This window comes from Symphalangus syndactylus, chromosome 1, assembly GCF_028878055.3.
Source record: "Symphalangus syndactylus isolate Jambi chromosome 1, NHGRI_mSymSyn1-v2.1_pri, whole genome shotgun sequence".
NCBI lineage: Eukaryota > Metazoa > Chordata > Mammalia > Primates > Hylobatidae > Symphalangus > Symphalangus syndactylus.
In genome coordinates this window covers 51,928,984-51,954,715 of record NC_072423.2, presented here as the reverse complement: position 1 = coordinate 51,954,715, position 25,732 = coordinate 51,928,984, and the positions used below count along the sequence as shown (strand labels likewise).

The window sequence follows — 25,732 nt, the reverse complement described above, 5'->3', positions numbered from 1 at the left end:
CATCCTGCTTTTACTTGCCATTCTCTCAAAAGCATCTTAGTTGACCCCAGAGGCCATCAGACACAACACGCATGTCTACTAAATTAGCTCATGTAATATGAGCTGCAATAATAGAAGCATAATATCTAAACAGAGGAAGGCACACACAGTACAGGCCCAGCTAGCGAGAACATTCCAGGAGCCTCAGAAAGAAAGCAACATAGTATGTTTACTTTGTTTAAAACAAAGATGCCCATATTGGTTTTTTGCCATTTAAAGCATATGATTTACTAAAAATCTAGATTACCAAGTAAACCAGGCTGAGTCCAGCTTTGAAGCTGGGCCAAAGGCCACTCTCCTTCTCCTCCTGTCTCTTCACCCTGTTCCCTCTTAGCTGCACCTTGGTCTCTTTATCCTCTCCTTCTATCTGCTCTCCCGATGTGACAAATCTCTGCCTGTGCTGTGTTCAGGGTTTAGGATGTCTGATAGAGGAGAGCGTGTGATGGTGAGGAATGCCAGTCTACTTAGTCATGCCTTTTTGCACACCTCTGGAGTTTTGTGCATACATAGCTAACAGTCCGGAGCTGCACATTAATGAAGGATTAGCGCAGAATGCATGCCTAGAGAAAGTTTCCGAGATCATGTTGCAAATCACTTTTGGCAAGTTTTGCAGAGAAAAGCTGCATAATTCACTTGAACTTTTTTTACAACTTTTATTTTAGATTCAGGGGGTATATGTGCAGGTTTGCTACCTGAGTATATTGTGTGATATGATGCTGAGATTTGGGGTGTGAATGATCACCCAGGTACTGAACATAGTACCCAAGAATTAGTTTTTCAACCCTTTCTCCCCTTCCTCCCTCCCTGCTCTAGTAATCCTGTTTCTATTGTTGCACACCATGGAATACTACGCTTGAGCTTTTTAAACTAAAATATGCTGACTGATTCTCTGTGATTAGGATATAAGTGGGATTTATATTAAAAATAAACACATTTGTCCTTCTTTACAAGTGACACATTTAAAAACTTAAAGTAATTATCATTTTCTTTTTGTTTGGAGGTGCAAGGTCTAGTTCTCTTTCTATTCTCAACTCTCACAAATAGTCTTCCCCTCACAGACCTCCATAAAATATTGGCATAATCCTAAAATTTGGATGAACAAAGGCACATCATACGTTTAAAAGCTTTGTCATTCAAAAGTCTCATTTGCTTGCCTGCTTTGCAGACTACTAATGGACCTTGGGGAATAAAAACTGAAGTTTAAAACATTTCCAGGCAGATGTGCCACAGAGCAATGACTTGCTTCCTTGAAAGGACTTCCATGGACCCTCGTAATTATGACAATCACTTGCAAACTCCAAGTCTCTCATTCCTCACCTCCGCAATCCCTGACACTCCATATTCATTTCATGATAGGCATTCTAAAGTGTTTTTTACACTAGAAGGAGGAACTGGCTCAAAGAAATAGATCTCTAAGTCAGAAAACAGAGAAACATCTCTAACCAGGACCCCAAAATGTTAACTTCTGGCTTTGGCTTTGCTGTTTCACTAGGCAGCCTTGGATCTATTGCTTGACTTCTGAGTTTCATTTTTCTCATCATGTGACAATGCAGAGTGGGGAACAGTAGTACAGATACCTATTACTAGAGGAGAAGTAATGGTGAGAAACTTCTTGGTGTGACTCCATTATTCACACACCATTCTTGTTTGCCCTGACGTGTTATGCAGGTCTGGCTTTTATTTGAGATGTCCTGACCTTATATAAGAGATAGGACTGATTCATGTTTGAAGCCTAATGATGTAACAGCTCTCAGCTGGAAGGGAGCATCTCTGAGATTGATTCCTACGCTGTGGGAGTTCCAGGTATATATTCGTCACATATAATAAACTTCCTAAGTCCCAGAATCCCTTTCGCCACCTTTTGCTAGCTTTTATAGGACAGTTTTTTAGTGGTTATTTCTTTCAGTGTCTAATCACTTCCAGGTAGTAGTTTAGACTCATTAAGTCTTTGAAGTCACTGGTGCTATTAAGTGCATCATTGCCTCTGTGCATTGAAGGACAGTGAAGTGGTGGCTGCTTGTCTGTGTGCCCAGAACCATCAGGAAATGGCTTGAGTACCCCTGGGAAAAAGGCTTTGTTAAAAAGGAACTGCTTGTTCACTCTGGGACACTTAGCCTTCTGCTTATTAGTCCTTTTGCTGTGTTCTCACCGGGTTGAGGGACACTTGTTTCCATAAATGCAGACACTGAAGCTGGAATCTGGAACATGTGCTTTCAGTATTTAGAGATCTGCAGAGTGGACACATACTGGCACATCACAAGCATGATTGTTATGGTCTCAAAAGTGTGGGAGGATCTCCCAATCCCAGGAGTTTTGAGACCAGCCTGGGTGACATAGTGAGACCTTGTCTCTATGAAAAAACTTTAAAAAATAAAAATTAGGGCATGATGGTGCATGCCTGTGGTCCTCATTACTCGGGAGGCTGAAGTGGGAGGATAATTTGAGCCCAGGAGGTCAAGGCTGCAATGAGCTATAATCGCACCTCTGCACTGCAGCCTAGGTGACAGGGTGAGACTGTGTCTCAAAAACAGAAAAAAAAAAAAAAAAAGCAAAGAAAAGAAAGTGTCCATAGTAGTGTTAATGCTTTTTGGCTACAAATATTTTGTTCATGTGCCACAATCTTATTTTGTACCCTGGTGACTGTTTCTAGCAGTGTGTTTGTGGAGTGGAGGTGATTTGAGGCACGAGCATCGTGAATCAGAGGAGCATGATGTATGTGTGGGTATTTTTATTTGCTCCATTTACAAACTCTAACTTGGTGGAATTATAATACAAAAATTAACTTTGTATTCTGGTTCTCTGCACAGCTCCATTTTCTACATAATTGTATTGTATATCACTTTGTCCTTTATATTATGGTAAGAATAACATAACATAATAAAAGTATGTGATATTTTAATTAGGTTAATGTAATTCACTGAGGTACTGGCTTTTGGGGATCATAAAGTTCCCAGGAGCATGCACTTTATTTTCATACCCTTTGGCTAGCTAGCTACTTTTATGTTTCATAATATTTGAACTAGAATAAGCAGGGTATCCTCCCATTCAGGCAGTCCTTGATATGTGGTATTGGGGTTGCAATGATTCTTCTATCACGATAGCCAGATATGTGGGCTGATATTTTAATAACTTCAAAATAATCTTTGCTATATTTACCTCTGTTAAATTGGTTCATATTAATTAAGCAATCAGAGCTAACTAAATATATTGACACTTAAATGGTTTCAGAGTGTAGCCTAGCTAATTCTCATCAGGACACTTGAGATTGAAAAGCTTACGTCAATGGTAACTTTATGTTCAAGAATTTCATCACCAACCCTTTGGAGCAGAATATTCCTGGAGCATAGCTGCTACAGTGACTTCTGTGTGAGCCCTCTAGATGTCTTCAAGAATTACTGAGATCCAAAGTACTCAAATTTGAGTTTCTGTTTTATGCTGGCATTTATCAGATATGCAATAAATATTCACAAATATTTATATCTGATATTAGTTAATATATTAGTACTTATCTGATATTAGTCAACTTATTAAATATTGAGTAATATCTGATACGTAATAAATATTAGTTAAATATTAGTATATAGCAATATGATGAAGAGGCTAAAAGTTGGACCAAAGGTCAGTTAGACTGACGTGGGTTCAAATTTGAGTTATTTACATTTGAGTTCTTTAAATTTCAGTTCTCTAAGCCTGAGTTTCCTCATCTACAAAATGAGGACAATAACACCAACTAACTTGAAGATAAAATTAAATAATTAAAATTAGGAATCACAGTAGGCCTCTCTAAAGGATATTTAGGAGCTAGTGGAGTCTAAGGAGGAATAGGGAGGTAGTGCAGCCTGATGGCTAGGAAGCCTTAGGAGAGACTTCTTAAGTACAAATCCTGGTTCTGTGGCTACCTGCAATGTGATCTTGTGAAAGTTTCTTAACCCTTCTCAGTTGTATTAGTTTCCTCTTGTTGCTCTAACAAATAACTACAAATGTAGTGGCTTAAAACAACACAAATGTATTCTCTTACTGTTCTGAGATCCAGAAGTCTGAAGTGGGTCTTACTGTACCCACCTGCCAAATTAGAGTGTTGGCAGGGGCTGCGATCCTTCTGGAAGCTCTAGAGGAGAGCCCATTTCCTTGCCACTGCTAGCTTCTGGAGGCCACCTGCATTCCTCGGTTTGGGTCCTGCCTCCATCTTCAAATCCTCTCTCAACCCTTTATGAGGACTCCAGTAATTGCATTGGGCCCACCAGGATAATTCAGGTTAATCTCTCCATTTCAAGATCCTTAACCTAATCATATCCACAAAGTCCCTTTTGTCAAGATAACATATTCACAGATTTGGGGGGTTAAGATGTGGACATCTCTGATTATCTTCTATTATCTCTCAAGATAGATAGATAATAGATAGATTATCTATCTATTCCCGTTATCCTGTCTACTTCATCAGCCTTCGTTTTCTCTTCTTAAAAACAGGGTAATATAGTATGGCCTCTCTCAGAGTTAGGGTAAGAAATAAATAAAATAATTCATGTGAAATGCTTAGTACAGAGCCTACTCACAAAGAGGAAGCACTTAATAAATGTTTATTATTATTGTTATGACATTCAATGAATGAATCTCAGGGTCTCTTCCGGCTATATAACCCAGGCATTCATGCCTCTGCCTCACCGGGACAATGCAGGAGGCCTGGAAGACTGAAAAAGAAGGCGCCTTCCCACCAGCTATTCTTCCTCACTCAAATTCTTGGCAATCACCAAATTAGAGCCATGGCTCTCTTAAGAAACACATTCTCCCAGTCTTCCCTTAATTTCAGAAAAAATTCTCTTCAATGGAAGGGACATAACTAAAAGCCTTATAATTTATAGGAACAGATCCAGAGGCAAGAAATAAGGGCTGCCTCTGTTTCTTCTCTTTCCATTCTGTATTCCTGTCATAGCCAGTCAACCCTGGTCTTGGGGAAAGGAACCGTGGTGTGCAAAATGCCATTGTTTACTGCTGGAGATCTTGCAGCCATAACTTTTGGCTGCTCATACCCCCGCCTGTTTCTTTTCTATGTGGCCTATTTAGTTTTGGCATCTATGTTCGTTAACCCCATCTACTTGGCTGTGTTTTCATTGTATAACAATCACCAGAGTCCCTACAATGTTGTTTTCTAAGTTGTTTCTAAATATTGCTGTTTTCTAAGTTGTTTTATATTATATCAGCCTAGGATATCCACCACAGAAAGAATTTAAGTGGAGGAAGGAAAAAATAGAATAATATTAATTAATTTAATATTTAGCTATGAATTAATCTCTATTCCACATGTTACTGATAGATAAAACTAGATTGTAAACTTGTTAAATGTAGGTTCTCTTATGTTCTCATTGTAAATGCATGTTTATTAAAAATCAAAATAGCTCCTTCTGCAACCTAGAATTTTTGATACTTTTAAAAAATATTTTTGGTACAAATAATTTTGCGGAAACATATAGTAGAATCAGTAGCGAGGAAGGGGATTTAAAAGAAATTTTTAATAGACATACTCTATCATCTTTTCCTATCCTTCTTGTACTGACTTTGGAACCCTGTGCTCTTAAGTTTTGCTATTGGTCTTAAATCTGTAGATACACAATGATGGTCATATTGACATCCTCCCGCCCACCCATCTTAGCCCTCATCTGCCATTGACCCTCTCATCTTCCTTATCTCAAAAGATGCTTTCCTCATGTGGCCTCTGGAGAGTATCATCCTCAGAAAGCACACAGGAGCCATTATTATTTCCTTTTCCCAGTGAACCGAAATTGCCACCTCTTCACTGTGTTTATCTCAAGCAGGTATGAAGAAGAAGGCAACCAAATTAAATATACTAATTCTGATTTTCCCAAGGAAATTTGCTTTATTAAGGACATAAAATAAACTTCCCATGGTGAAATTTCAAGATACATCTCAATGACACATAGTAAATGAGAGGTTTCATGTTAAAGAGAATTATCTAGTTTCACTAAAAATCACCCCAAATAAATGGCAACCCCCTGCATCCTCACTGATTCATTCAAGAATCTTCATGCCCATGCAAAAGCAGCTCTGTGCTCTGAGTATACAGTGGTATAAAGCACCATGCCACTGTTGGATTCACACATCACGGATATCATGACTGTTAGGAACTCTCTTGGTATTTCTTTTCCCACTATAATTTCCTGGTCTTTCTTGACCAGGAAAAAAAATATATCATGAGGGTTTCTGTCTACCTTGTTGGTTTTAGTTTTCTGTCTAGCTTGTTGGTTTTAGTCACATTCCCTATAACACACATAGAAATGAAGAAGGTAAATAAAGGAACAGAGTTAAGGAAAGGAAAACAAAGAGCAGGGAGGGAAAGTTGGAGCAGAGAATGAGAGAATAAGATGGAAAGAAGAGAGGTGGAAGAAAATGGGAGGAATGCTGAGGAGATAGGCACTTATGGCTCACAGGTCTCTTTCCTTGGCAAAAGTGGGCCATTGCACAACCCGCGAACTCCATCCTGCCCAGCTCCCCTCTGGAATTCACTCACACATGTCTTCAGTTATGCTTTAGCCTATGTCCGTGTGTGTCTGTGTGGGCAGTGCCCCACCACCAGTACTCTCGGGAAAAACAGGGCAGTTCCTTTGAGTCTTTTTTCATACAATTCCATTTTGGTCCTCATTAAGAAGCTCCGTGGGATCTGTAGTCAGACATGTCTAGTCTTAAACCTTAAATTGTCCACTTAAGCAACATCAGCAACATCTTTGTCTCTGAATCTTGGTTTTCACATTGGTAAAATGAGACTAACAATACCAACATTATGGTGTTCTTACAAGAACACAGTGAGAAGGGGCCTGCATAGTACTCGGAACATAGTAAGCTTTTTAAGATGATAATTGTTTTAAATAGTGTCGTGGCTATTACTGTAATTATTTATTATTATTTCTTCTCCCAGAAGTCTGATTTTTTGTCCTATTGCAGAAAACAATATATTCTCCTCCCTCTCCCCTTCCCAACTCTCCAAACTCAGCACTAAAAAAAAAGAAAGAAAATGTTAAAGCATACAAGCCTCCTTAGCCTACATCTAGTTCAATGCTACACTTTTACTCTCACTCTCTTCTCCCCAACTCTCCTATGGAAATCATAATTTCAGAAGCCCAGATCACAATTAGCCCATGGCCAGTAGCAGCCCCAGTATTTTTCCTCAGCATGTTAGAATCAGATGAGGAAGGATCTATTTCTTTCTACTACTCTTTCTAAGATCTTCAAAACAAACAATGGTTTAGAATTATTTAAGCACCAAGAGTCATGCCAATAATGTCCTAAAACACTTGGGATTTTCAGGATGCGAGTTTCTGCCTGACCAGGATTATTGGGTTGTGTATCCAGGTACCGTGGTTCCTAGCGCATGAGGAGTGCATCACTGTCTTCTCCCACCATCACTGTTCCACCTTAGCCTTTGCAGGTCGCCAGCAACCTTCTTGCCCTGTCCCATGGGCAGTTGCTCTGTAGATGTGTCCACTGTAATTGGCTGCTGCCATTTCACTAATAGTTGGCACTCCCCATAAAATAAAATACCTTTGATTTTCACCAAATCCTGACTTTCTTCCCCTAAACCAGCCCATGCAAGAACTGTAATTCCTTTAGTTGTGTGTGTATATAGACATGAACATTTTGGTGGGGTCCGTACCTTCATCAGCTCATTAAGTGGTCTAAAATCTTTAAAATATAGACAGGGCAGCGTCACACCACTTAGCCAGCTAAATACCTCCTTGTCCTGTTGCAGCCTCTTTGTTGGGATGCCGAGTTTAGCTCAGTCACTTGAAAAAATTTTGGAATTACATTTTTAAAAGTACTCCAAAATATTTTACTTTTATAAATGTTTATGCATGTATACAATATACTCCCCACTTTGATAAGAGGAGCTCAAAAATTCAATTACAAAATTCAAGGTTGTCTTATTCAAGGTTAATAAAAAAACAGTCTTCTAATTTTGGGGTGGGGCAGGGCTTTTCAATTTTTTTTTTTCATTTATACCTAATCCTGCAGATTATTTGTTTTTATTTATTTAATAGGTAAGAAAAAGAAACAGACATATTTTTACGAATAGTAATGTCCTACACTGAATTGAGAAAGTCCCAAATGATCAGAAGGCAGTCACTTCCTAAAACCCTTTCCACAAGACTTAAGGACTTGGCTACCACAGCAGGAAGACAAGAAAGCCTCTCTCTCCAATGTGAGGCTCAGCCATCATTCCCCTATGACAAAGTGGGCCTATGTGTATAATATTATTGCTAGTGAGAAATACAGATGCACACATGTACACAGTCATTCTCCCAAGATACATCATATTGCATAAAACATGATTCCCTGAAAAAAATCTGAGGTCCTGGTGCAGTTCTAAAGGCAGCAGTACAGCTGACCCCACCTATGATAGTCTCCCCACAGGGACTCTGGAGGTCCTTTTGATCAAGCTCAATCTTTGGCAGGGCTCCCCATTCCCTCTGAGACACTCTAATAACTTTGAACCTCACATGCATGACAGAGTCTGAATTTGGATCATCATCCTTCCAAAAAGTTCCTTTCTACCCATGCCAATCTGCTCCCAGCCTGGCTCTGCAGTCTTTCCTCATAGTAAGGGGGAGGTGTGGTGTGATACCAGCCGCTATTGAGCAGAAGTACCTAGCCTCTTTCCAAGCCAAATGACATCAAATGAAACCAAACAAAACCAAATGTCCTTAAGCAACTTGTACACTCTTACCCAGAACAAGAGGTTTCTTCCTGACTTGAAAGAACCACTAAGAGTGGTTCTTTAGAGAATAAAAATGGTTCTGTCATTTTTTTAATGGCATTATTCTGTTTCTTAAAGTTTGCCTCATTAGATACCCATATCAATGTATGTATATGTTTATATATACTTATATTCCTGTAAAAGAAATAAATATCTTCTCCCTTGGCTCAAAGTAAATTTTAAAGTAGGTCTTAAGTTCTAGAAACATATTGCAAAGCGCATAAGAATTCCAACCTAATGTTGTACAAGTAAGTTCATGTTCAAACTCAACTAGCATCATATTTCCACTCAATCCCAGCCATATATCTGATGCACTTAGAGTACTTTTATTTTTTAAAAAATTTTTTATTTCAATAGTTTTGGGGGCTATAGGTGGTTTTTGGTTACATGGATAAGTTTTTTAGTGATGATTTCTGAGACCTGATGCACCCATCACCTGAGCAGCAAACACTGTACCCAATATGTAGTCATTTATCCCTCACCTCCCTACCATCCTTCTCCTCTGAGTCCCTGAAGTCCATAATGTCGTTCTTACGCCTTTGCATCCTCATGGCTTAGCTCCCGCTTGTAAGTGTGGATATACAATAATTGGTTTTCCATTCCTAAGTTACTTCACTAAGAATAATGGCCTCCAGCTCCATCCATGTTGCTCCAAAAGACATTATTTCATTTTTTTTATGGCCGAGTAGTATTCCATGGTGTATATGCATACCACATTTTCTTTATCCACTTGTTGGTTGATGGATACTTAGGTTGGTTCTATATCTTTGCAATTGCAAATTGTGCTGCAAATTGTGTCTTTTTCATATAATGACTTCTTTTCCTTTGGGGTTTGCTGGATCAAATGGTAGTTCTACTTTTACTTCTTTAAGGGATCTTCATAGTGTTTTCCATAGTAGTTGTACTAGTTTACTTTCCCAGCAGCAGTGTAAAATTGTTCCCTTTCACCACATCCACACCAATGTCTATTATTTTTTGACATTTTAATTATGGCCATTCTTGCAGAAGGTGGTATCTCATTATGGTTTTCATTTGCATTTCCCTGATAATTAGTGATTGAGCATTCTTTCATATGTTTGTTGGCCATTTGTATATCTTCTTTTGAGAATTGTCTATTCCTGTTCTTTGTCTACTTTTTGATGGGATTAGTTGTTATTTTCTTGCTGATTTGTTTGAGATCCTTGTAGATTCCGGATATTAGTCCTTTGTCAGATGCATAGTTTGAGAAGATTTTCTCCCACTATGTCGGTTGTCTGTTTATTGTGCTGATTATTTCTTTTGCTGTGCGAAGCTCTCTAGTTTAATTAGGCCTCATTTATTTATTTTTATTTTTGTTGCATTTGCTTTTGGGCCTTAATTATAAATTATTTGCCTAGGTTAATGTCTAGAAGAGTTTTTCCAATGTTATCTTCCAGAAGTTTTATGGTTTCAGGTCTTAGAGATAAGTCTTTGATCCATATTGAGTTGATTTTTTAATAAGGTGAGAGATGAGAATGCAGGTTCATTCTTCTACATGTGGCTTGCCACTTTTTCCAACACCACTTATTAAATAGAGTGTCCTTTCCCTAATTTATGTTTTGTATGCTTTGTTGAAGATCCGTTGGCTATAAGTATTTGGCTTCATTTCTGAGTTCTCTATTCTGTTCCTGTGGGCTACGTGCTTATTTTTATACCAGTAACATACTATTTGGTAATGATAGTCTTGTAGTTTAATTTGAGGTCGGGTAATGTGATACCTCCATTTGTTCTTTTTGCTTAGTATTGCTTTGGCTATGTGGGCTCTTTTTTGGTTCCTAAATTTTAGGATTTATTTTCTAGTTATGCAAAGAACAATGATGGTATTTTGATGGAAATTGCATTGAATCTGTGGATTTCTTTGGGCACAATGGTCATTTTCACAATATTGATTCTACCCATCCATGAGTGTGGGGTGTGTTTCTATTTGTTTGTGTCATCTGTGATTTCTTTCAGCAGTGCTTTATAGTTTTCCTTGTAGATATTTTTTATTTCTTTGGTTTAGTATATCCATAAGTATTTTATTTTGTTTTATTTTATTTTATTTGCAGCTGTTGTAAGAGGGATTGAGTTCTGGATTTGGTTCTCAGCTTGGTCATTGTTGGTGTATATCAATGCTACTGATTTGTGTACATTGATTTTGTATCCTAAGACCTTACTGAATTTATTTATCAGATCTCGGAGCTTTTTGGACTAGTCTTTGGGGCCTCCTAGGTGTGCAGTCACATCATCAGGGAAGAGCAACGGTTTGATTTCTTCTTTTCCAATTTGTATGCTCTTTATTTATTTCTCTTGTCTGATTGCTCTGGCCAGGACTTCCAGTACTATGTTGAATAGAAGTGGTGAAAGTGGGCATCCTTTGTTTAGTTTCAGTTCTCAGGGGGAATGTTTTTAACTTTCCCCCATTCAAGAAGCTCTTAGTATAAATGCTCAGGTCCAACTCCAGGTTCAGTAGGTCCAGGTATTTGCATTTTTGATTAGGTCTCCAGGCTAGTGTGAGAGGCAGTCATAGCCGAGAACTACTATGCTGGACACTTGATAAGGGAAACCAAATCCCGGATAACCCATCTACCTGGTCACTACACTAAAGTAGTGAGCTCATGCACCTCTCTCCAAAAATAAATAACAATAATAATAATAATAAATAAGATACCAGTTCCAAGAGTAGAAGATGATATTCAAAGTAATAGACAAAGTCAGAAACTCATTATAACCTTGTATTTTAGTAACAGCATTTTTGTACTGTCATGGGCTCATCTAGATAAAGGACTAGGAAGTGAAAGCAAATGCAATTATATTTTGCCTCAGGAAAGAGCTCTGAATACTTTTTTATTATATTGCCAAAGATTAGGACTAGAATGTAAATCTGAGAAAGTAATATCAAAGGCCTTCCTCATTAACAGAAATGGAAACAGGCATTTATATGCCACCAATAAATCAATTAAAGGAGGAAAGGATCTTGAAATGGCCTTCATTGTGGTTATTAACTTCAGGGAGTGCAGCAGTTGGGGATTGCTGAACCCAGCATTTTCTTTTCACTCACCTGGAGCAAAATGTAGGAAAATAAAGCGTGGTAATGCTGTCATCATATTAAACCCAAAGTCTGCTTAAGTGTTTGCTAAAGTGGAACAAAACAAAGCAGAGCCAGACGTTTCCAAAAACATTGTCCTGCTTTTGTGGATTTTAATCGCAAGACTGTGAATCAATGTGTGACTTGGTGTGTTTCTATGTGTCTGGTTTACATAAATCTGGACACTGGGAATTCTTTTAATCTCCCTGATTATTTCCAGTGTAACAATGTCCTAAAATAGGAGGATTCCATTAAGAAATAATACACAAAGGAATTTCCCAGTGAAGTTTGAGAGAGCTGTGACCCTTCTCCATCCTCCTTTTGGCATGTTAATCGCCAAGTCCTATTTACTTTTTTCAGTTTACCAATTTCAGAAAATCTTAATTTTCATTGAACAGTAGCATCTGGAATAAGATTACTGGTGAATGGAATCTATACTAGCTTAGGGATTTAATAATTAACAGAAAAAAGAGAATTCAATGTCTTGTCATGCCAGAAAATACCTTATGGTTTTTAGGCAGCCACTTTACCTTCTTGAGTCTTAAGTTCCTTAGCTATAACTTGGGAATGTAATATCTTTTTGACTTCCTCACAAAGTTACAGGGAAAAGTATTTTATAACCTTTAATAAGTTATACAAATGTAAGGCACCATTAGTTTCAGCTTCTGCCTTTAAAATTTCTTATATATCGTGCGTAATAGTAATGTGTATTTATTATGGATGGTGTTGGATGAAAGGTGTGCCATGAAGGAAGTAACTTGAGGATGTCATATTTCAATGTGAATTCATTTCACTATGCCAAAATATAGTTCACATTTCTTCTAACACTCTATGCCCTACCTTTGGATTTATTCTTTATTTCTTGCTGGTTCCCAAACTGTTTTACTGTTATTTCATCCTTCCCCATACATGGGGGCAAAGAGTTGAAGCCATCCCTGTCCAGCGGTGCAACACTCTTTTAATGACCATTCTGAAGAAGGGTGACTTGGTGACTTCACCTCCTACAAATTCATTAATGCCATGGGGCCAAAAGATTATTTCCTAATATGGGAGGGAAAAAGCTGAGGTCCTCTCGTCTGCCATTCTCTGTGTGGTCTGGTAGTCGCCAAGTCCTATCAAATGTGTCTTCTAAATCTCTCTCAAATCAATGCTTTAATGCAACACATGGGTCTCACTCCTGAAGCACAGAAGTATCCAATTCACTGGACTCTTCCCTTAGTCGTGTGTTCCCACCCCTACCCTCCTACCTACCCAGTCTTCCTTCCACTCACCATGCTGGAGTTGTTTCCTAAACCTGAATCTCTATACATCAATTTCCTACTTAAACCTTTGATGGCATCTAGCGTCAATTGGAAAGCCCTTTATTGTCTAAACATGACAAGGATGGCTTTCCAGATTTGATGCCTGTAATCTCTGAAGTGTCTCCACTCACACTTGCACCCAGCAATACTGAGCGACTGCCTGTTGCCAAATGCACCTTACCTGTTTTAAAGCTCCCTGCTTTTCTTCATGATTCTATTTGCCCTTCCTCCACTCTTTTTCATCTGAAAAATTCCCATTTATCCTTTTTAATTCTGTTTCAGAGTCCTTCCTTATTTGATCCTCTTTCAGATCATCCCAGAAATAAACTACTACATCTCACAGTACATATTTTCATTATGGTACATATTACTCCAAATTTTAATTATTTGTTAGAAAAATTTGTTTCCCCTTTCAAAGTTGTGAGCTTGTTGAAGACAAGGATCATGTTGTATTAATCTTTGGGTCTCAAGAAACTACCAGTGTGTTTGACAAACTATAGCTACTTTATAAATGTTGCTTAAGTAAATGAATGGATGGGTTCTTATAAGTGAAAACAACATATGTCCTGTATAATTTGTGGGACTGAGCTTTAGTAAAGGAAACATCTGACAGGGCTCATCACTTATTTATCACTGTTAGTTCTTTTCACTCTTTTGACATTTATATAATCTTCTTGTAAAATCTAAGGTTGTAAGCATCTTATGTACATGAAGGAGCAACAGCAACTGACCAAATTGGGCTCATCGGTGAGCCACGTGCCCTGTGGCACACGTTAGTGTCATCACAGATGGGTTATTTTCCCCTTCACCTCCTCCATATGACTTTGGGCAGCTGTTGTTGTACTGAAATTCATGAAAAGCAGAGCTCCTTGTCAATTTCTCTGATTTCAGAAACAAAACTGCTCTCTGTAAAAGCACCTGCTCCTTTCCCTACAGAATGACATGCTCTTCTCTCTTTTGAAGGCAGTGAGAATGTAGTCGGGCATTGTCACAGATCTCATTGATCAGAGTTAAATTGGAAACCAAGGAGCCCACAGTGGCGTTCCCTGCCTGTTGAACTCATGAGCTTACTTTGTCCGAGAGTCCCTCTATTGAATCAGTGTAAAGTGTAATCTAGCAGGCCTCCAGTTTTTACTATTATGACTATGATCAATGGATAATAGGTGAGTATTCTCAATTTTATCTGACTACACTACTTTCCAGAAAACTCTGGGGATAAAATGAGAAGTGTGTTATTTTTCTCTTATATTTATAATTATATTCTTTGCCTTCTATTATTTCATACCACAGAGATTTTTCTATCTCTTCCAAGGTACACATTTGACCTAGAAGTGAGAATTAATACCTATTGTGTAACTAATGATGGTTCTTTTACAAGTTAATTAATCAAAAAAAAATGAGGAATAGAACAAAAGTTGACATCAGTGTACTTTGCATCTTTTTCAACTTCTTCATAAGACTTGATTTTGCTTTAAAATGTATGGTCCTAGATTATAAACAATGTAAATTATTTTCTGTCATTTCAAATAATTAATCTCTGAAACTAGTACAATTTGAATTTCACACTTCTGTAAGTCAGATTTGGGAAATATGATTGAAAGTTCATTTCATGGAAACCAAACTTAGCTTGTTTTGCTGTTTTCTCTCTTTCCGCTTTTATTTTTCTCTTTCATTCATTTATTCAATAAATACTAGCTGGCCATATCATTTGTTGGTTGGATTTTGCTGGGCACTGTGAATAATTAAGATATGTGAGGTTAGTGCTCTCAAAACCTTACAGAGAAACCGACAAAATGTTAAATAGGAATAGAGTTGTCACAACACCACAAAACAAGTAGTACAAGCAGCAAGGCCTGCAAGTTCAGATGCCAGTCTTTACCTCTGATATTTTCTATTAGAGCTCCCTAGACTACCATCCTTTGTGATTTATTTTTAATCATTCTTTTCATCTCGTTCTAACACACAGATCCAGGAACACAGAACTTGTTCTATCCTCTATCTCTCTTATTGCCTCAACTCTACTTCTCAGCCCTTGAAATAAAAATTGGAAGCTATATTCATACTATTTTGTGAAAGTCGGTATTATCTACCCACTTCTTCTGAAATAAAGGAGATGAGGTTATATGAATTAGGAAGGGAGTGTTTTTTTCTAGATCTATATGTCAACTTTACCTGCTTATATGAAATCTTATAAAAAGAAAGTATTTGGCCATGCTCAGCAACAAATTGTTACCAAATTGATGAAGCTTCATTAATAACTCTACTCCTTTCCAATAGTTATTTAGGGTAGTCCCTGGTATATTATCTAACCCATTGTGAATGTGTGCACACTCTTCCCTTGACTCCATAAACCAAAGCTACTCCACGTCCTTCCCTCCCTTCCTGGCAATGGGCAAATAGTGCTTCACCTATAAAAGCATCTGGTCAGGCTACTGGACCAATCTGATAAACATCACTTTTACCACCAATTTTTTTTTTAATTTTACCCTCAGGTGAGTCATTTTGTACACAGCTCATTACCTTTTGAGCAGTCTTCTGCTGTAGTTTTGTTAAATTTATCCTCAGGAAATCAACCCCTCTCATGTTCACATCTTTCTTTCCACTTCTATGGCTATAATTACTTCATTGTGTCTTAATTGCTTTTATGCTTCTGTATCTCTACCACTACAGTATAAGCACCTTGAGGACAAGCACTGTGGCTTGATCACTGTAGTGCATTCAGAGGACAGTGTGGTCCTGGCTTGATCACTGTGATGCGCTCATAGGACAGTGTGATCCTGGCTTGATCACTGTGGGGCACTAAAAGTGTAGTAGGCTTCCTGGAGTATGAAAGGCACTCAGTAAAGTCTTGTTTTGTTTTCATTCATTTATTTTTAATTGGCAGATAATTATTGTGTATATTTATGGGGTACAATGTAATGTGTTGATCCATGTATACATTGTAGGAAGAGTCAGTCAAGCTAATTAACATATCCATCACCTCACCAACTTATTTTTTGTGGTGAACACGCTGTTTGTTGAGTGAGTGCTCAGAATTGAAAGGCACTGTGTGCTGTGGAGGTGCAGAGGACAGGCACTAAACCCAGGCAGTTGTAGAAAGTTGGGGAACATTTCAGAGGAAGATAGACAAACTGAGATTTGAAGGGTGACAGCAAGTTAGCTTGGCATAGGGAGAGGACAATCCTGTCAAAAAAGAGCATGGACAAAGTCCTAGATTTGAGAAAGAGCAGGGGCCATAGGCACAGGCAAAAAGCCCATGCAGCTACACCTTTTGTTAACTATGCCTGAGAATCAAGGCAGAAGTCAGTGTGGTAGACACACGTGTGCATCTATATATGTGCACATGAGAGGAAACTTTGGTTTTTGAAAGTTTAATTATATGTAATAAAAAGTCAAATCCATCAGCCTCTAAAATTCTTGATATTTAGCCCAAAGCCCTCTACATGACTAAACATATCCATTAACTTTCTCATTATTTTCTTTTTCCTCAAGCTGAAGTTTATTTTTTCTGTCATATTTTCATTCTCTGTTTTAACTGTTGGCATTTTAATAGTATATTTTAAATAGTTCCATTGCAGACGATAGTATGGTTAAGGAAAGATATTTGAATCTAACCACCTTGCATGAAGTTGTTATATACAGAAACTGTTGCAAGTTCCAAACACTCAACTTAGAAATGAACATTTAGAAAATTACCTGTTTGTAAATTGAGGTTTTGAGTGCATAAGGGACAACTGGCAACAGGATGAGATGGAAGCCATACTTGTCTTAGAGTCCAAACGTCTGCATCCTTCATTCACCAAGTCCATGAGACTCTTGGTTTCATCATCTGTTGAATGGGATCCACAATATCTGTTCTCCAGTCATAGGTATTCTTAAAATTGAAAGAGAAACTGAATGTGAAACGAATCACCTAACAGATGGTAGATGGTTGTATTTAGTTATAGCACAAGGTCATTTGCTACAGTTGTTATTTTTAAGTTAGACAATAAAAATTTTATACCCCCTCCAACAACTACAACAATAATATATATGGAAAAATATGCACAGCAATTTAGGTTAGTAAAAGTAAAGCTGTACTTTTTTAAACAAACAGTTTTAAATAGGTTTTCTATATGTTTGTGTCACAAGTACAGCAAGTACATTTACAGAGAAATGGCTTCTTGCCTCAATAGCGTGAGGATAATATGCATTGTAACTATTTTGTCTCATAGAATGATTGAAGATAGTGGGAAAAAAGGAAATACCATGGCAGAAAGAAGACAGCTGTTTGCAGAGATGAGTAAGTATGATCTTTTAAGGAACACCCTATAGTTTCCATTGAATACTCATGGAAAGGCTAGAAATAACCACTTATCTTTATGATATTTGTACTTTTCCTTAGGATCCTAAGTTCCTTTCATGAAGTGTACATTTTGGCCTTTTTTACTTCTTACTTGGTAAGAGTTCAGTTAGTCGGTAATTCATCCTGATTTGTTATTAGACTGTATATTTTATGTGGAAGAAAATGTTTATAGATCTGTATATTTACATTCACACATATATGCACATACACAGACACTTGATGAACACTATTTAGTGTTGACATTAATACAGTCCACTAAACTTTAAAGTCTGTGTTCATCCCCCTGAACTGTCACAGCAGCTGGCATATTGTAGGCACTAGATAAAATTTGTGAAATGAATTATTGACTTTCTTCCCTGCAAAGTGATATCATATGTTTATGTGGAAAGGAGAAGTTAGGCACAATTACTGGACCAAACTATAAACTGTCATTCAGACATCATGTAGAAGAGGAGAATCTATTCTGCAAACTGGTTTTTTTAGAAAATACTAAGGAAAATAAAAGATAAAAGGAGCTTAGAGGTGACCTGCTACACAAGGGAAACCAAACTAAGTTACTGACTCCCATGAAGAATCTATTCAATAAAGGCTATTGGTTTATGTAAGTGCACAGTTGCTGTATAAGTAATTGGTTGGTAGCATCTCCCTTGTAGACCATCTTTCTTATTCATAAAGAAAAAGAACTTGACATTAGGGGGAAAACCACACATCTCAAGTTGAATGTTATAAAGGAAAAAGCGTGGTTCTCTTCATGTCTTTTTATCTCTTCTTCCTGCATACGGAATGAGGATGAGCAGGAGTGAGTGGTAAGCCTTTTTCCCTAAGAAGGCAGTAGACAAAATTAGGTTTCTACTAAAGATTGGAAGTGATTGGCAAGAATGAGGGTCAGAACAGAAAAAGGAAAGTCCCAGATAATAAGATTCATATTTTCCTTTATCATTGCCCAATAATCTGGTGGTACCAAGACAGCATTAGAACTAACAAGGAGGAAAGAAAATTAAAATTGATATGGGGAATCTCAGTCGTGTTCCTTGCTTTTTCCACTTTTAAAGATGTGCTTAGAGTGTTTGGGAGAGTTTCAGCCAGGCCTTCCAACTTCCTAGACCCCATGTGTGGTACTATGTCGCCACCTGGAATTGTGACCTTTGTGCAGTTACAAATCCAACAGAGCAAGGAGTCTAGTGAATACCTGTCCATCTAAACAAAATCCAGAGCAGCACAGATATCCTCCAACAGCACATTCTTATATTAAAAAGGCAAGAGTATATCATGGGACAATGTCTTCTCAGACACAGTAGAAAAAAATATTTACCATAAAAAGGCAATAAAATCTGGGGAAAAATCTTTGAACTTATCATTATAACACTAAAGACTGTATCAGACAGCACACTGTAAGAACTATAAAAGTATGCTTATTTAATGATTTTGTAAATCCTTCTTTGAGTATAAGTATCCCAATGCTTTCTGAACCTGGTATAGTGCCTGGCTCAGACAAATACATATGTTGCAAATGTCTATTGAATTAAAATTGCCCAACTCAAAGAAAGCTCGATATGATTTTTAGAGACATAGAAATAAGAAAACTCTAAGTTTTTCTTCAAGTGACAGAGACTTAGGAAAATCGTGCATTCGGTTCCCAAATTATAACTTTATCTTTTCATAGAAACATCACAGTGATGTCTTGCAGCTTTATTAGTTCTATGAGTTCTTGTGATTAATGGTCAGAGTAGATAAACAAGCCAAACAAATATGTATCTTTCCTCCGTGGGTGTTCCAACTCAAATGTTGACAAAAACAGCTAAACATGTCTGACCTTAATAATTCATTAGTTTGAGCAACATATTTATATCAGCACTAAGTAGAACACATCCACAATAAGTAGGATTCTGCTGGATAAAAAAATTGGCTGGTTTCAAAGGGAGCAATTAATTTTGACAGGTAGACTGTCATACAAAAGAGAAAGGTAATATCATTGAGAATGTGTTAAATGGTTGAAAAATATATGGGTATCCCCGCTGTGCAGCACACCAAAGAAAGGAAAGGAAACTGTTATCAGAGAAGACTGACATCAAGATTCGAAAAGTAACTTCTAGGAATCTGTGCTTTCTAGACAGGGAGCAAAAAAGGACTAGACTTGTAAATCTTCTCATCTAAGCATTATATAGAAATATTTAAAGAAAAAACAACAAAAGAAAGTGCCAATGAGATTCTTTGCTTTAGAAAATACAAATGTGAAAGAAAAGTTGTAATGGACAGAGTTAAACAGGCAAGGAAGACTTTTATCCAAGACTATTGCAACAGGGGAGAAAAACGGAACTCAACTTCCCTGGAACAAAAGGCAGGAGGTACTTTAAGCACTGGGGAAAAATACTGGAAGACTTCAGGGAGGAGATTGGTCAATGTGATTAGGCCATCTGTTTGCTAATTGTCACATTTAAAAGTTAGGCTCCTACCCTCCTGATAAGACTTGGAGATAGAGGTGATAAGTCCTTCAATTATTATATTTCAAAGGGCTGGCACCCAGGTTCTTGAGAAAGACATTCCTGGGTTGTAAACTTGGCAAGATATTTACATCCCAAAGAGGTAGAGAAAGAATTTACAATGAAAAGTTTTCTAAAGTAAATGCTGTAAGAAAACAGAGGTCAGAAGCCTAGAGCAAGGAAGAAGTCTATCTAAAGTCAGGCAAGTTGAGGAGGTCTTGGTCTTAGAAAAGGTAAAGAACAGAGAGCAACTGGTAAGAAAAATTGATAAGAAAGTTTGGCAAATTCAGGTGATTGCAGCACGTATGTGTTAAACATTCACTCTTAGCTCATTACTATAAGCAGCAGAAGCAGGAAGAAACAGCAAAGAAATGAAATTAAGAGAAGCATAGACTAAAAGACAAACAGAAAAAAATAGCTTTATATAAAAAAATTGGGTGACCACCTACTTTGATTTAAGAAATTCTGTTCAAGTTCTCCCTTAACCAAAAATTCTCTTCACAATAATGCCCTAATTATCAGTTTGCTTAGTACCTTGGATTAAAGCTGAAAAAAAAAACAAAACACAAAAAACAAAAAGCCTCTAGTCCTTAGCTTGGCTTTTTCAACCATGAAATAAGTTTAGTGGCTCAAATAAGTCAATCAGACTGACTTTTAACAGAATAAATTGTTTGTTCTTGGAATTAAACTCTCCTTCTTTTCTGTTGTTTACTCTCAGAGCACATTTACTTAGCCTTGTATGGTAGTTACTTGTGAACATGTCCACACCACTCACTGCTGTGAACTCCATTTTAGGGACAAACCTAGGACATGTACCTTCAAATCCATTCACCTTAGATGCTGAATAAATGCTTGTTTAAAAGCCGATTGGGCACAGGATGGGTAGGTTTTAATGGAAGGGAAGTGATTGGAAAACACACTTTGAGAACATTGAAGACTGCCTAACAAGGTAAGGAAGGTCTTGGGGAGAAATGAGAATGATGCCACCGGCCTGTCAGAAGAGATGGGACCTGAAATGAAAAGGAGGCAAATGAAACTACTCACAAATACCGTTTTTGGCTTTTGTTTTTGCTTTTGTTTTGAGACACAGTTTCACTCTGTCACCCAGGCTGGAGTGCAGTGGTGCGATCTCGGCTCACTGCAACCTCTGCCTCCCGGTTCAAGTGATTCTTGTGACTCAGCCTCTCGAGTAGCTGGGACTACAGGTGCACCACCACATCTGGCTAATTTTTGTCTTTTTAGTAGAGATGCCCTGGGTTTCACCATGTTTGGCCAGGCTAGCCTCAAACTTCTGATCTTAAGTGATCGTCCACCTCGGCCTCCCACAGTGCTGGAATTACCACGTAAGCCACTGTGCCTGGCCTAAGTACTGTTGGATTATTTGAAGGCAGGCTATCCTTGAGAGTGTTGGCTGGAGTCAGCACATGCGCGATTGGAAAGGAACCTAGGGCATGATTTTGAAATGCACAATATGAGTTTAAGAACACCGATCTCAAAAATTCAGAAAAATGACATGAATGACCCCACCACCGTAGGTTATCATGGACATGCTGTTTTCACTTGCTTCTTCATTTCTCATGCTCCTCAGTCTCTTTAAGATATTAACACCATGGATCGCCACCCCAGAAATTCTCTCTATGTCATCACCCTAACATAGTCTCCTGCTTTTTCTGTCCCCTCTACTTCTCTTTTTCTGTCTCTTAGTACCCTCTAGACACTGAAGTCAGAGAATTTAAAGATTTCTTCTTGACAAGTTTTCTCCATATACAATTTGTCTTTCTCTCAAGCCTTTACCTTTATTGCTATGACCCTTGAGTGTTCAGAGTCCCCCAAAACAACCTCCCATTTCTCATGAGCCAGCTTATCCAAAATAGGCAGCACATAAACTAAACTTCCCTTCCAGCCTTGCCTACTTGTTGTCAAGTCTTCTGCTAATGAAGCAGCTTGAGGAGGGCTCATTGTCACTTCACTAATAGTGCCCAGCACAAAAGTACCTATCATCCCTGCCAAGGCGGCTGCCTTCTAGTGTTCCCAAAGCCCGCGGTCTTTGAACAACTGCCAAGCAGCTGGGCACAGTTCAGAAGTGGGGAGAACACTCCTATTCCCAAGTTTGTGCCTCATTTTGTCACTAGAAATATAGAATAGCCCTACTTGTGCACAGAGTCTTCTGTTGGCAATCTTAGCCCAGTCAAACACACTACTACATTTTGTGTGCTTGTTGATAATTTCTGGAATATGCTAAAGCTCTAATCCTTATATCCAACTGTCCTGTGGATATCTCACTTGGACATCTTACAAGCAACTCAAACTCTTTAGCCTAAAACTGTCTTCACCCATCAACAAACCTATTCCTCCCTGTTTGTACCTTACTTAGCTCAATGAGGGATACTGTATTCCACTCAGCTACCTAAGGTAGCAATCATTTTTTTACCACCAGACTCCTTTACCTTCCTCTCAGTATCTCTCTGTCTCTGTCTCTCTCAGTATCTCTCTCTCTCTCCCTCCGTCCTTCACACACACACACACACACACAGAGCCAATGATAAAGTGTGGCAGAGTTCAGTCAGCAGGTTCATCATAGGCTTCATTTTTATTCTGTAAATATAGGTTGAGCAAAACTTTTAAATGAATGAAATGTTTAAGAATCAAAATGGCTATATATTAATAGAATGTTCTATAATGAGCTATCAAAATATAGAAGGCAAAACATACAAAAATTGTGTGAAAATGTTCAGAGTGCAAAAGCTAAAACCGAAAATTAGATAAGACTGGTTGGTTGATTTGTTGGTTAATTGGTTGGTTGAATGAACGAATGAATGAGTAGGGAAAAGGTGGAAGGAAAGAAGGGAGTGAGGGAGAGGGAGAGAGGGAAGTAGGGACAGAGGGAGAAGAGAAGAAAGAGAATCTTTTCAAAAAGGGCTAAAAAAAGGAAAAACTGCTGTTGATAACAGTGTAAACCATCTGTGTCTTTGCTGTCATATTTATTACTTCCTTCCAACTATGACATGGGTACAAGAGGTTTGAGGAGATGGTGCAAGAGCACTAAGTTGCCTTAAATAAATTTGTTTTAGTTTTTTTTATTATGAAAAGTTTCAAATATATGTAGAAGTAGAGAAAATAGTATTTATCTCAACCCTTAATTATGTATGCCATCCCCCACTGTATTAGTATGAAGCAAAACTAAGAAATCACTTAAATGAGTTGAATCTCCAGATTTAAAGAATTATATCCCAGTGATATAATTCAGAAAACAACCACTATCCATTATTTTGAAAAATAATGAAGAGTACATTGAAAAAAATGTGATGGGAAAATTCTGTAGTTTTTTATTAAAAAGAAAAAGTATAGATTCTTTGGAGTTTAGGGTATGAACTGGTTGCAAGTTTCATAACGAAATGAATGTTTTTCTAGATCTTGGCCAAAATATAGTGGTAATTCTAGACATGTCAACATGCTAAAAGCAAAGATTGCTCTGCTGATTTTATTTCTTTACTCATTTATTTAAATTTCATCTTTTTAATAAATAAAGTCAGCTAATACGCTTTTTAATAAGACTACCAGACTGCTAGATCAGAAAAATACCATCTGCTAAAAATTAACTTTAATTTCAGCCAGAGATTGACAAAAGCTGTTAGACTGTGCTTGTCTTGGGGAATTGTGGACTGGGTCACAATACAGTTAGGTAGATTTATAGGGGATGTCATGACCATGTCTAAAGCCACAACTAATGGGTCTATCAACTTGGAGGAAGGCTTCTAGTAGTATCCTGGAAGGCTCTGTTTGCGGCCCTGTTCTGGTCCTTGTTTTTAATCAATGACTCAGATGAAGACACAGAAGTCACACAACTAATCCCAAAGTAGGTTTTTGGGTTTATAAACTTTCAAGAAAAGACCACACATGTAAAACTGGGTTAAGTTCGTGGTTTGTTGGGGCAGAGAAAAATACATTTATTTTGACAAGGCAGATAAACAGAGTTAAGAGGTTACGTATCATATCTCAGCCCAGCTTCTTCTGGTCCCTTTCTGGATGGATCCTGCAGTTAACTCATATATTGATTGTGCACGGTTGTGTGCTGCTATATCTGACACACTAAATTGTATTGTTCACCATATCACTTTTAATATTCAGGGCTTACATCATCAGCCAGGAAGAATTTATACATTTATAGACCTACAGACCTCTTCCTGGTTCTTGAAGAAGACACAGGGTCAGTGAAGTCCACATAGTGATAGGACAGGAGAGAGCAGTCAGTGCACTTCAGGCCCAACGCAGCATCTCCACATCCCTCTTTACTGCATCCTGGAGAAGTGCACCTTTGCCGTATTTCCCCCAGGACTTCGATCAGAGGAAAGTGCAGAGGTGCCAGGGTTACTGTGCTCAGAGGGTAAGGTCTTGCAGAAACTGAGAAACTTAACTATGTGCCACATCACAAACTTTTTTTCATCTGGAGCTTAAATCATTATGCTTGAAGAACTTACACAAATAATCTATGCCCCTAATGTTTTCTTTTAAGTGATTATTTACAGATATTGAGACTCTCCTGATTGCTGAGCCAAACTTAGCACCAGTAAAAGTACATCCTCATCTGGGAGCAAAGGCAGATTTAGCATTCAGGTATTTCTAAAAGTCTCTCTGTCTCTGGTTATCGGGCATCCTAGAGAGCTCATTCCCCACATGAGTCAGATTTACAGAGGACATGAAACCAGGAAAGATGTTTGAAGTTCCAGTGACAACATAAGAATTTTAAAAGATTCAGAAAAGTTCCTAGTATGAGCTAAATTTTAAAAGTAACTAACCAGATAAATACGACGTCCTACCCTTAGCTCCAAAATAGGCATTTAAATAGCAAATAGAAAAGATTTGACTTATAAAGAAGTGCATATGATTTTTCAAAGCAGTTTTTTAATTAACTTCAAACTTAATAAAAGCTGGCATAATGAGCCATCTATTTTTTAAAAAAGATCACATTAGCTAGGAGTCCTTATCAAAGGTAGTAATAATTGCTTTCTGTATATTCTATACAGGTAAAGCAATAGCTATTTGGATTAATTTTGGACATCTAATTTTAAAGAGATATTAGCCAGTCACAGAACAGGGTGACTAGAATGTTTAAGGGTTTCAAACCATGCTTGATCATAATGAAAATAATAATAACAACTGCCATGAATTGAAGCCCTACTGGGTGCCAGACAGATAAACAGTATACCTGAAATGGCCGTGGAGTTGAACATCTTTTACCCTAAAAAATGTCAAGGAGAAGCTACCTCCCCAGCTAAATTTTAAAGTCCATGATGACAAGGACTTTTGCACATAATTTTCAGAGGGTAATGGGGATGCTAATAATGATAATGTAGCTGCTTTGCAATATTTGAGAAATGAATTCTCAGTGGCAGGGGGAAAAGAGTATGTGACTCCGGGGGAAACTTGATCAAATAGGTTGAAGTTACAGGGAGGCAAATCAAAGCTCAAATATAAAAAAGAAATTTCTATCACAGATTTTTGTTCAGAAATGGCACATGAAGCCTCTTAAGGGGCCCATTTACTGTTAAGTGGTCATTATGTTCCCAGTGCAGAAGTCAAGACTTTATATCTGTCTATTACCAGCCAGTAAAGTTGATATTGTTATCTCGCTTTATCCATGAGGAAATTGAGATGCCAAGGAAAAACTTGGTGAAACTCACACAACTGGGAAGTGACAGAGTTAAAGTTTACCTCCTT

The 25,732-nt window shown here is 37.8% G+C and overlaps 1 protein-coding gene across 26 annotated transcripts in view; it reads left to right on the top strand.

Annotated features, from left to right (window-relative positions):
• DTNA (dystrobrevin alpha) overlaps positions 1-25,732 on the top strand; it is a 396,395-nt gene that overhangs the window by 243,292 nt on the left and 127,371 nt on the right. For all 26 annotated transcript variants that reach the window (XM_055234704.2, XM_055234694.2, XM_055234643.2 and 23 more), the window contains one exon: positions 17,404-17,471. In XM_055234704.2, coding sequence (XP_055090679.1) covers positions 17,405-17,471 — 67 coding nt within the window. In that variant the 5' untranslated portion in view covers position 17,404. The remainder of the gene's footprint in view (positions 1-17,403; positions 17,472-25,732) is intronic.